Source organism: Nansenia antarctica, assembly GCF_963989245.1.
Source record: "Nansenia antarctica genome assembly, chromosome: 1".
In the NCBI taxonomy this organism is placed as follows: Eukaryota; Metazoa; Chordata; class Actinopteri; order Argentiniformes; family Microstomatidae; genus Nansenia; species Nansenia antarctica.
Genome location: NC_137674.1, coordinates 9830440 through 9843092, shown reverse-complemented (window position 1 = coordinate 9843092; position 12653 = coordinate 9830440). Strand labels below are relative to the sequence as shown.

Below are 12653 nucleotides of genomic sequence, written 5' to 3'. Positions count from 1 at the left end.
TGCCTTGTGCTGGTCAATAAGAGCCCGGAGGGCCTCCTCGTCATCAGGCAGGGTGCCATGGAAACGCAGACTCTGCTCAGCCTCGGCCAGCCACTCCAGCAGGATGTGGACAGTGGAGTGGAACTCCTCAGCCTGCAGCCAGAAGACCAGAGAGGTTCAAACACAGGACTTCCTTTAGCATTCCTCTACGTTTCAGCCAGGTCCTTATGCCATTGGTTTGAATTAAAGGAATAGTTCACTCTTTTTTTTAAACTTCCTAGTTTTGATTTGATTTAGGGTGTTGTCTGTTGTGTTCATCCATCATTTGTAAATCCACGGGACAGTTATGAACAGCATCGCACGCTTTAAACTTTAAAAAAAGAGTGGAACTATACCTTCAATGGTTGATAAGAACGAGGATGGTTTGGAGTCCTACCTGACTCAGTGCTTGTTCCAGCCTGGTTTGTTTGGACACTGAGAGGGCACACACAGTCTCCCAGCGCATGCTCAACTCCTGCATCTGAGCCTTGACCCAGGAGGAGTCGTCATGGCTGCTCTCAATCAGATCCTTGGCCGAGCGTTTCAGCGCCTGGACACTCCCTGTCCTCTTCCCCAGCTCCTTCTGGAACACCTACGCCACCGGTCAGAGGAAGAACAGATGAGACACACACACACACACACACACACACACACACACACACACACACACACACACAGACACACATTTTTCCATTACTGGAAACCATCAGTACTGGATATACAGCTCTTTACTGACTATCTGAAGTGAATTACATTCAGGTTAGACACATTCATTCATCTAGCCCTATTCCCTTTTCAAGGTTAGCAGAAGTCCAAAACAAATGAGCTCAAATCAACACTGATTGTGAAAAATGTCGTTTTAATAGCCTAGGACGGATCCAGCACTGGTAACCTTGTGCCAGGATTCACTTTGAGCAGTTGACTTCTGAAACCCCATGAAGTCATCTGGACGACTTTGAAGGCCACATATTATGGAGGGTGACTAAACTGCAGCTCTGACTGCAGACCTAGCCTACTTCAGCACAGTGACTCAGATATCCTGCCAGGGACGGTCTCGCTGGGCCTAACAAACTTGTGTCTCAGCTAATTCAAACCAGCGTTTTGTCACATAATATGATTTCCAACAAACGCTTAGTTGAAATGAATTACCGCTCTTGGGACCATAATCATATTTAATATGTTTTAGCCAGAGACCACAGGAAGGAAAGAGAAACGACAAAAAAAATGAACATCGAGAGCAGCAAAGCCATGTACAGTATAGTATCTGAACATTTGTTGTAAGTCACTTTGGATAAAGGCGTCTGGTAAATGCCAAAAACGTCAATGTCAATTCAACTCCTTTCAGCAGTTACAGAAAGAGAAACATGTTTTGGAATTAGAGATGATTAATCACATTGTGGTGCTAGCAAGTTACGCTCACAGTTCTGGCTGATATAGTACAGTGCCTAGGTGGACGTGGACAGTATAAACTGTATGTAAAGTACGCTACCTTGTGACTGTCAATCAGGTTGAGGACCAGGTCTATGTCTCCATGTACTGGTTGATCCTCAGCCAGCTGAGGCTCGATTTTATACAGCCAGTCGATGAGGGCCTGCAGAGCATCCGTGAATTGACCAGAGAACAGCAGAGCTTCCTCAAGCTTGTTTTGCCTGAAATAAAATGTCAATCATTAGTAAAATACTATACATGTTGAGCTTTGACTGCAAGAAATATCCTATTGCTTTCTTTGTTTTGAGAGGAATTAGTCGATCAAAGGCCTGCATGAGACCAACGGTTTCCAAAGCGTCATCATCAACATTAGATGACAGGGAAAACAATATGTCCATCACAGCTATGTGTGTATGTATAGCTCTCTGTATATCCCTTACCTCTCAACTGACTTGCCACAGACAGTGTCCCACTTGTCACGCAGTTCACTCAGCATGTCATCCAGCTTCTGGTTGTCATCCTTCAGTGAGGTCTTGTCCTTTAGGGAGCGTCCAGTACGGCTAGTGGTGTCATACACTGAGTGTTTGCTCCCCAATGCTTTCTGGAACTCCTGTGGAAGCCCATATGGAAACACGGTCACTATTTAGTTCTCTGGTTCAGGTTAGCTAGACAGCAAACAGAACCACATCTGCTCTTGAACTGTAAGCAATTTGACCATGGTCATACTTTCAGCACCAATCAAAATCAACTAATCAGCAGCAGCTGAGCTGTCCACTATGGATTATACTGTAGCTTGCTTCACAAAGGATTTCCCCTTAACTACAGTCTGCATTCTGACAGATTCCAAGTGGCTATTGTAACCCATTTGTTCATCAAGACTGACACTGTATTAGACGCTAAGACGGGGTCAAGAAGTCAAAATTCAGGCGTCTTTCATCCACACAGATTAAAAGTATTCAAAGTCAGGGATGTCCCTAATACATTATGTACATACAGAGATTATGATGGGATTAGCAAAAGCTGCCCTCACCCTTAAGAGGGCACTAGTGCATACTGTATACAGTAGACTCTAGTAGAATCCCCCAAAATAGCTTTTACTGATAAATAAACGGTGATGCACTCCACTTTGTACATGAAGCTAAAAAAAGCACAAAGATATGTTGTTTGGAGAGCAGTTTGGATTTGTAATTCACATCTTTAATGAATGACTACGGTGCTCCAGATGCTTTTGTGTGATAAATGAAACCGTTCCATTCCTTCAGAGGAACGCTGCCAACTCTTTCATTGTCATTCCTTCTTTTTTTTTTTTTTCGTGAGGAGAAGAATTAGACAGGGTTCTGTCACCTTGTGCAGAGCCAGTTGCATCTTGATCTTGTCAGGATCGTTGGCTATTTCCAGCTCCGAGTCCAACGCCTTCTCCGACTCGTCCAACCATTCCGTCAGCTTGTTCCAGGTTTCGTGGAACTGGGGGGAGACCGGGAAATGAGTATAGAGTAAGATCATTGTGTGACATATGACATCACTTGATTTATTGTTCTGTGTTCAGTTGAGTATATTTCAGGGCCAAGAAAAGTGATAGCCGTACTAATGAAACCCTTTGATAAGCCTTTGGAAGTAACATGGAAGACAAAAACCTCCACAAGGTTTTCCAAGGATAATAATAAGCACCATAATGACGGTGACAGATTATCTAGTCCACTTAAGTCTATTTTGTTTTATTATTTGACATAATGCAAAATGAACCTTACTAACTAACTGTGGGTTGGGTCAGTGGAAGGTATTACCGGTATTACTGGCACAGTAGCATACAGCGTACAAGCTTACACCAGTACAATTCCTGCCGCACCGTCCATAATATTATTTTGCCATTACACCTGCCACGGTTATTATTATTAATAAAATGACATATGCAACGTGCAAAGTTTTGTTCACTGCCCCAGTATGGCAACATTTTGGATTCAAACCAGATGACAATAGAAGTAGTATATCTAAATAACACGGATGGAATCACAGAATTCAGACAATAAGTGTAGCCAGTTAGTGAATGTTAGCCACATAGAGGTTATTCCTATGCAGAATGGTATATTAGAACTCTGGTCATGAGATCTGGTAAACAACATTGCTTTTCAAAACATAATTCAACATTAACCTCAAAGCGCATGACGGAATACTACCTCGATTACTTTTGATAAAATCAATTGATTCAGCTTGTGCACATGCAGTAAAGAAACAGAGAAACATTTCTGCTACACACACTCATTTGGGTGAAATTGACTGAAGAAGCTGCTGTGCTGGATGGCACAAAGGTCAAAGTATGTTGGCGGGAAGGTAGCCTAGTGGCCCAGTAACACGGTACCTGTTTAGCCCTCTTCCTGGCATCGTCCAGCAGACGTCCCCTCTCCACAGACCTCTGCACCACTTTCTCCCAGCGGCCCTGCACGCTGATCAGCAGGTTCTTAATCAGGACCACGTCCTGCTTCTGGCTGAAGTACTTCAGGTGTGTGCCAACTTTGTCCAGCTCAATGATCTGCTCCCTGTGGGAGTTCACCTCAGTGACAAACACCTGCGTACACACAGCAGAGAATGAAACAGGTTACACACATTCCTAAGGGGATGAGATTATAATAAGACATAGCGAGTGGGGACATTGTGAGCTCATTCAGACAAAGGTCTGTGAGGGAGGTCGTCAAGGAAAGGTTACAAGGAAAGGAAGCATCCATTTCCTGCACAATGCAGCCCTAGTTTGCCTCCGTCCTTTCAAGCCCTGCCCACGATAGCCCAAATAGACACTGCTAGCTCATTCAGACAAAGGAACTGTCTCACTTTGAAGTTAGCTAAATATGCTTATGGGATTGCATCTAAATAGGACTTAATGACACTAATTTAAATGTCTATAGGGTGTTCACTAATGAGCAGTGTTCTGTATTCAAATCAGATAGACTCAATAATTCATGGTTGGCTTGCTTGCAATTCATATTAATATCATGATGTCTATGAATATGTCAAAACACATACATTAACTATTGAGACTGTGATAACCATATTCTCTGCTTTCAGGAACCGTTGGAAATATTTAGATAGCACATATAGTTTAGGAATTACAGTAATTTCAACGCGTGCTGTCGGTTTTTAAGGGTTAAAAAGAGTATCGCGATTCATTTCTCAGTCCACCGATTTGAATCGTCTCATATTCTTAACGATAACTAACTGCATCGCGATGCATCGTTACATCCCTATACTGAATAGATAATATAATATATATATAAATGTCTTAACACACACCTTGTGCTCGTCGATCTGGAACATGATGGTGTCCATTATGAGGGAGGCGGGAGAGGCCATAGTCAGAGTCTGTTCAGCCTGGGTCAGCCAGTTGATGAAGTCTTGCAAAGAGTTATGGAACTCTGTGGCCAAAGTGAAGGCCTCCTCCAGCTTCACCTGAAGAGACAAAACTAAAACCTTGAGCAACACTCTCTGTACACACACCCACTCACCCACACACACCCACTCACCCACACACACCCACACACACACACACACACACACACCCACACCCACACCCACCCACCCACAGACACACAGACACACACACACACACACACACACACACACACACACACACACACCCACACACACTAGGGCTGCACGATTAATCGATTTTAAATCGAAATCGCGATTTGAAATGACGCGATTAGCTAATCGCAAAGCCTGCGATTTGCCTGCGATTTTTTTTTTTTTTTTTTTTTACAATTTTTTTTTTTTTTTTTTTTTTTTTTTGCCATTTAGCAGACGCTTTTTTAATCCAAAGCGATTTACAATTACGAATTACAGGGACATTCCCCCTGGAGTAACTGAGGGCTAAGTGCCTTACTCAAGGGCACACTAGTAGTGGTGTGGTTTCAGGCGGGATTTGAACTCACAACCTTCCGATCACAAGTCCAACTCACTATGTGTTTCTCAACCCTCTCCTCGGGGCGCCCCAGCCGCTCCACATATTTGATCTGTTCCACCACCAGCACACCTGATTCAACTAATCAAGTCCAAATCATAATTGCTTTGGACTTGATTAGTTGAATCAGGTGTGCTGGTGGTGGAACAGATCAAATATGTGGAGCGGCTGGGGCGCCCCGAGGAGAGGGTTGAGAAACACCACTACCCGTATGGGATACGTCATACAGCGCGTCGGATTCAACGTCAATGAACGTCAACGTCAATGAACGTAAAAAAAAAAGACACTTGTTGAGAGAAACAAAATGGTGTTGCTGTTTAAAAAAAACATAAATAAATATCTTTTAAGTTCTCATCCTTGCATTAGAATTAGAGCAGTTAATAGTTTGATGGTATCATGTGGTAATGCTCTCTGAAAATAGGTGATAGATAGATTCATCCAATCACCTGCCAAGTATTTTTTGAAAGTACCTGCCCTTTTCCAAACAGCTTCCAATTAAGCTTTCCTAGATGGTTGTGTGAAACAAACCACCTGAGTCAGGTTAGTAATGCTCCATCACATGTTTTAATCTGAAGCTTGATTTTAAAGCAACCCAACTTTAAAGCAACCCAATGTAAGTTTAGTTCTTTCACTCGTAGCTCGGGCTGTGGGGGTGCTAGAGGAGGGAGCCTCTAAGTCCCCTGAAGACGTACAAACAAACTGCACGTTGATACGACCTTCCTAGCCGGAGATATGGCCACACTTTACAAAAACTCCCTTTTTTTTTTTTTTTTTTTTTTTTTTTTGCTATTTAAAAAAAAAAAATCGCAAATTAATCGCAATCGCGATATCTGTCCAAATAATCGCAATTCGATTTTTTCCCCAAATCGTGCAGCCCTAACACACACACACACCCACACCCACACACACACACACCCATCCATCCACAGACACACACACACACACCCATCCATCCACAGACACACACACACACACACACACACACACACACACACACACACACACACACAGCATCAGTTGATCACAAATGATCCAATCATGCCCTATGTTTAGACAGAGGAAGTCTGCATCTCCAGAGAGAACCTCATGGTGAGGAGGAACTTCAAAAAAGATTGAATAATAGGCCTGTGATTGAATCTAACAAATGTATTTAGAGTGGTCAGGCCAACAGAACTGATATAGCCAAGATAGCAAAAGTGAAGCCCAATGTAAACATCATCAACACATTAAACAATGAGGTAATGACAATCTAAGATGTGTACAGATTGCCTAGAATCCTTAGTTATTTTCCTTGTAACCTTTCCTTGACCTTGCTAGTAAAAGTCTATGAGGGAGGTCAAGGAAAAGTTACAAGGAAAGGAAAAAGCTTAAATTTTCTGTACAATCCAATCCCTGCCCACGATAGCCCACATGGACATCACTAGCTCAGACAAAGGAACTGTCTCACTTTGAAGTTTAGTAACTGTGCTTGATTGCATCACTCTTGTCACGCATTTCCCCACGGCGGCATTTTAAATTGGTTTTCACAGCTTGGGGTAGATTCCTGAATTGGGTGTCATTTGACCCTGTAACCGAGGAGGTTGATTGGTTCATCTTGGTAACAACTCCGATTTCAACACTGATAGTTTATGTGTGTTGGTATGGAACAGAATGTAAAGAGCAATTATTATTTATCTTATTGTTCTTGGTCCTGTTCATGAGGACCAAGTTCATGTCCTGTTCATGAGGACCATACAGTTTTTTTTGTTTTTTTTTAAGTAAATTTTTCTGAGTGGGGCAGTCCCACTCATATTTTTCATTTTATTGACAGATATAGTAGAGATTTAGACAGGAAGGATGGGTGAGAGAGAGAGGGGAGGGATGACATGCAGGATATGTCCCCGGCCGGAATCAAACCGGGGACCCTGCGGTTACATGGTCAACGCTTAACCCGCTACGCCACCTCAGCGCCCGGGACCATACAGTTTACCCTATCATACAGCTGATTGGCCATGAGGTCTGTTCTTTGTCATTTAACAACAACTGCCAACCTACAAGGCTCTACAGTATGAAAGGGCTGCATTTACAAGGCTAGTGGCATTCTCCCCTGATATACAGTAAGTACATAACAGTGCTGTCTTTTCCTCAACATAGTGTACCTAATTGTGACTGAAGTGTGCTTCCTTTACACAATCTCATAACCCAGAGGTTACTGTATGAATGAATGAATGAATGGAATGAATGGTCTTTATTGTCATTGCTACAGTACAGGTACCAAACAACGAAATGTAGGAGGGGTGGCTCCCCTGTACTTGTGAGTTGAGAAGTGGAGTACACTAGATTGTAACGGATTAAAGGACTGGGGGAACACATTGGAACACACTCTCAGCCAAGTATCTCCAGTATTTCCGTTACATCCCTTACAACTTGTCATGTGCCCATGACTACAGTGATGTGTCAGGTTCCGAAGCTGAGATCTCTTTGTTCCGTGCTGACTCAACTCATTTCCCAGTGGTGATCTAATGTACAGTGTGACCACATCCTACATCTGCTTACAACCGTCTCCGGCTTTTCACCCTTAATTATCACTACTCAGATTAAAGGCTTGTGTATAACATGAGTGCAGAAGTGCGGGGACAGCACCATCTCACTTGGGATCTAAACCCCAAATCCTGAATCACTAGCTGACAAGTCCAGACCACTTTGGCAGATGTAAGCCACATGCTACTCCATCATCATACTAGTAGCGCTCCCTGTTCCCTACCTTTCTCTCTGCAACCTTGGCCTGCACAGCCTCCCACTTCTCCTGCAGGTTCCGGAGGTCCTGCTCCGTGTTGCTGTCCTGACACCCGGGGGTCATGGTGAGCAGCTGTTGACCCTTGTCCATCAGCTTCTGATACAGCTCCTCCTTGGCCTGGAATGTCGAGCACAGCTCCTGCAGAGGGACAATAATGAGGGATTGATTAAACAAGTGTGATGTTATATGAATTATATAACAATGCTGTTATACTATACCATTTGTCAAATAATAATAATAATAATAATAATAATAATAATAATAACACTCTAGACTTATAATTCGAAAATGTAAAAAATGTTGAAGTAAATTAAATGTCAATTCTTTTTTTTTTGTCTTTTTTTTTTTTTACTGTGCCTAACTTTGTAACTGACTTCTTTACCACGTTGTTTAGTGAGCACATGTCATTCAAATCAAGTCCACAACATTTGTTTAATTAATGAATTAATGGTGAAATAGTGAGAGCACACATAGCCCAGAATCTTCAGCAAGTTTGATAATATTATCATTTTTTATCATCTCTGTTTTTGTTCCAGCAATAAGCTGCTAATGGTAATGGTGCTAATGGTGCACCCTGGGGGAAAGTTAACAGTGTCTGAGGCTATCCAATCAGGAGACACCCAAACAAAAACAAAACACAGTAGCATGTCTCACAACATTCATTGTGCTTAGGCGACGCTTAATCAATTTGAAACACTTTAGGATTTAATGAATCTTTCAGAAGAAGCACTTGTGTATTTTGCTATGTAATTTTCACACTTCACAGATAGAATACAGACAAGGCAGAGCCAGGCCCTTACAAGCCTACCATCTGTATGAGGCCTTTCATATTGTTAAATACATACCAGATGGGCGTTAAGCTGCTCCCGGGCCGTGTCTGGTAAGCCTCCCACAGCCTTTGATGCTAACAGCTGACGTTCTGTGTCTTTCAGCCATTGCTGCATATCTTCAATTTCGCCATGGAAACCTTGGGCCTACAACACAATACAGCCTGACTCAGGACAATAGGGTTCATGCCATCATTGTTTGGAACTTCATGGAGGGGGAAAAGTGAATGTCTGAGTTATTAGTTAGACTTAGATACATTTAAATGTCCAAATATAGTTGTATTTGGACAGTGTGAGTTTAGGGATTTTACAGTGGGGAACAATGAATAATAAACCTGAAAACAGTCTAATCATTTAACATTTTCATGTGTAATTGCCTGAAATGTTCCCACTTTACACCTGGCTATGAGAACAAAAAAAAATTCTCCTCATGTTTTCATATCTACATAAATCCACATTTGTCTATAAAATGATTTTAACAGAGCTTTGCAGGTTTACCGAGAACCTTTCTTGGATTGGACAGGATCATTTTGGGCAACCCTTTTTAAATCAAGAACATGCTTTTTTGTTATAGGGGTTCACATTCCACTACTTTTTGTGAAACATTCCTGATTCCTGGCCATAAAACTGTTCAAATAATCACAGATATTTATTTGATAACAACCCTTTTAAAACTCTTCAAATACAAAAAACATATCCACAGGTCGTTTTCATTCTTTACAACATGTACACATGAAAGCATTCCCCAAAATGTCAAAGTTATGAATAGAGGCACCAAGAGACAGGAATGAAGAGGGGGGGGAAGGGCTTAGGCACCTCTCCTCCAACTTCTCTAAAAGCATCTTTATGCTTTTGAGATACAACATTCTTATACTCCTGGGGAGAGGAGTATCAATCATAGTCTTGGTTAAGATATTCCGCCAAGCTGTCGGGTGACGCTGAAGATAGATAGTTGAGATCTGGGTGGAGGTGGGGTTGTTGTGAAGGTATTAGAGCACATACCTGGAGCAGAGCGCCGTCCAGTTGGTGCCTCCTCTGCTCTGTTTTCTCCCGGATCGTCTTCCAGCGCTGGCTGAGGTTCTCCAGTTTGCTCTGCAGCCCAGAGGCCTCCTCCCCAGACGTCGACTCCACCAGGTCACTGCCTGCCTTGTTGACGGCCTCCACTGTCGCCTTATGGGCCAACACGTCGTTGGAAAGGACCTGGGGAGAGAGGAGGAGATGAAGGTCCAGAGATGGTGAAAAACTAGGTCAATGGCTCAATCAGAGGAGCAGATAATGGTGGGGTTGTCGCTAAGCTGGACATCCAATCCCTTTACCCTCAATATTCTTGTCTAATGTCTCTTTTAGTGTCTATACATCTGATAGTGTGTGTGACTGTCAATCCAATCTAATGGATATCTTCCTCATATAATCCACTAAACTCTTATTGCCCATACATTTAGACATGTCAATACTCCATAAACCTGCTGGCCAGCCTGGTGGTCCTCTACCAGACAGGCCACTGAGGATGGATCAAAGCACCACAAGCATTAACGTGTCAGATGGATTAAAAAGTTATAGCAGCTTTGTAGAGAAATGGATCACATGAACTTGAGAACTGTGGTCTGCACAGATTTGTATGTGTATTTGTATCGTAATAATGCTTGACAGTGCAGTGTGTGTATTGGTGTACTCTATGCATGATGGGGTTTGATCTATGTTGTTGATGTTAGCTAATCCCAAGGTTAAGGAGGTCAGGTCATGAAAATGTCACGCTCACGATGCTCAGCTTATTCCTGTAACACTAGGATACAGATTATAGCCCTATTCGCACAGGACTAGTATGGTGACCTCTGTAATTTAGAAATTCCCGCCTGACGTCTGTGTTTCGTGTGCCGCATTCGGACGGGATAAGCAAAGCCTGTGTTTTATTGGAATTTACGGACATTCCCCCGGATATGATGTCATGGTTCTGTGTAACATCCGCTTCATGGACAACAAACGTAACAGGCATTGGTTAGTTCTCAAACACGCTGTGAAAAACAAGGGGCTGAAAAACAAACTCACCCCAAATTACCGACAATCCGATTCGCACGGGACAACTATTATCACAGGACCTCCGTAATCAGCGAAATATGGTAGGTAATTTGCAGTGGAATTTCTTCATTTTAACGGACATGATTGGCCGATTCGATTCGCACGGGATTAAGGACACATACGACCTCCGTAATTATTAAAAATTCCCAGAGGTCCCCAGATAACACTAATCCCATGTGAATGGGGCTTAAGATTAAAAAAAAAAGAGGTCTGTCATACGTGGTGCTTGGCAAGTTCTATCTCGATGGCTTTGGGGTCTCCTCCGGCCTTCCTCTGCTCATTCAGCAGCTCCTCTGTGTTGGTCATCCAGGCCAGGAGTTCGTCCAGGGCGTGCTGGAACTGCCCCAGGGCCAACAGCGCTCCTTCTAGTTTGTGCTACAGAACATGAAAATCCCAACAGAATCAGTCAGCTACAGTACAAGTCAGCTACAGTACAAGTCACTCATCGTTTCACTGCATCAACCTTTTTTATAGAGCGGAGTGGAAAAAGGCATTACTTAGAGACACTTTACTGTATACATTGTTGTACATTGTTGTTAACACTAGAACAGCCGTGCCTTTTTACCTACTACTACTACTACCCCCTCTTTACAATGCTAAGCTGCTATTTACACACAATGACCACTAGTTGGCCGCTTGTAAATTAGCCTGCTCCCTACACAGAAAAACCGCAAAATAGCTTTATACTAGCTTATCCTGATGTGATTTTGAAATGGGAAGGATACTGGGTGGTAGAACAGACATATCTAGGAAAAGTCATGGAAGGAGGGTCCTGAAATTTTGATCGAGTGCAAAGATATAACCATTTCTTTTTACTCACAGGGGTCAAATTACCCCTCATGGCTGATTAAGTGTTAAGCTGTGGTCAATAAAGCACCCATACAAACAGCCCTGACTGACCTGTCTGTTGATGATCTTCTCATCCAGGTTGCCCCAGAGCAACCGGAGCTCGGTCATGGGCTCCTGGATGGCCAGGCGGTCCATCTCCTCCGTCACTTTCTTCAGCAGCAGGCCGGCCTGGTGGTTCAGGCGCTCCATCTCTATCTGCAGCTGGTACGCCTCGCCTTTGAACTCCTGACACACACACACGCACGCACACACACACACACAAATACACACACGCACGCACAGACACACACACACACACACACACAAACACACAAACACACACACACACACACACACACACACAAACAAACACACAAAATGAGAAGCAAAAAACAATAATAACACACACCAAGTATTGCAAAAGCAACTAGTCAATAGAATTGCATAATGGCTATGATCTGGTGGCAGGAAAAACACATACACCTTACCGGTCTCTGATAATAAGCTTTTTTTCTTTTCAGACAGTACTACCTTTGTTGGTCTTGTGAATCAAAGGAGAAATGCAAATACTGTACATGTCTATTTAAGGCTCTCTAAAGCATGATTTACATTGTTGACACTATAGTTCAATGAAGGGAGGGCCGAAACTGAGGATAGAGCCTAAACACAGCTGGTATTAGGTGTGTGATGCTGGTTTATACTGTCATACTGAAGCAAGAGAAAACAGCATCGTGTTTTGATGAGAAATAAG

At 42.9% G+C, this 12653-nt stretch overlaps 1 protein-coding gene across 1 annotated transcript in view; it reads right to left on the bottom strand.

Moving 5' to 3' along the window:
- Positions 1-12653, bottom strand: part of dst (dystonin) — a gene marked incomplete at its 5' end in the record, with an annotated part of 136747 nt that overhangs the window by 11896 nt on the left and 112198 nt on the right. Inside the window, 12 exons of the mRNA XM_080534608.1 lie at positions 4-132; positions 416-610; positions 1508-1667; positions 1887-2056; positions 2791-2910; positions 3803-4009; positions 4729-4884; positions 8139-8309; positions 9017-9145; positions 10001-10198; positions 11294-11449; positions 11975-12148. Coding sequence (XP_080390734.1) covers positions 4-132; positions 416-610; positions 1508-1667; positions 1887-2056; positions 2791-2910; positions 3803-4009; positions 4729-4884; positions 8139-8309; positions 9017-9145; positions 10001-10198; positions 11294-11449; positions 11975-12148 — 1965 coding nt within the window. The remainder of the gene's footprint in view (positions 1-3; positions 133-415; positions 611-1507; positions 1668-1886; positions 2057-2790; positions 2911-3802; positions 4010-4728; positions 4885-8138; positions 8310-9016; positions 9146-10000; positions 10199-11293; positions 11450-11974; positions 12149-12653) is intronic.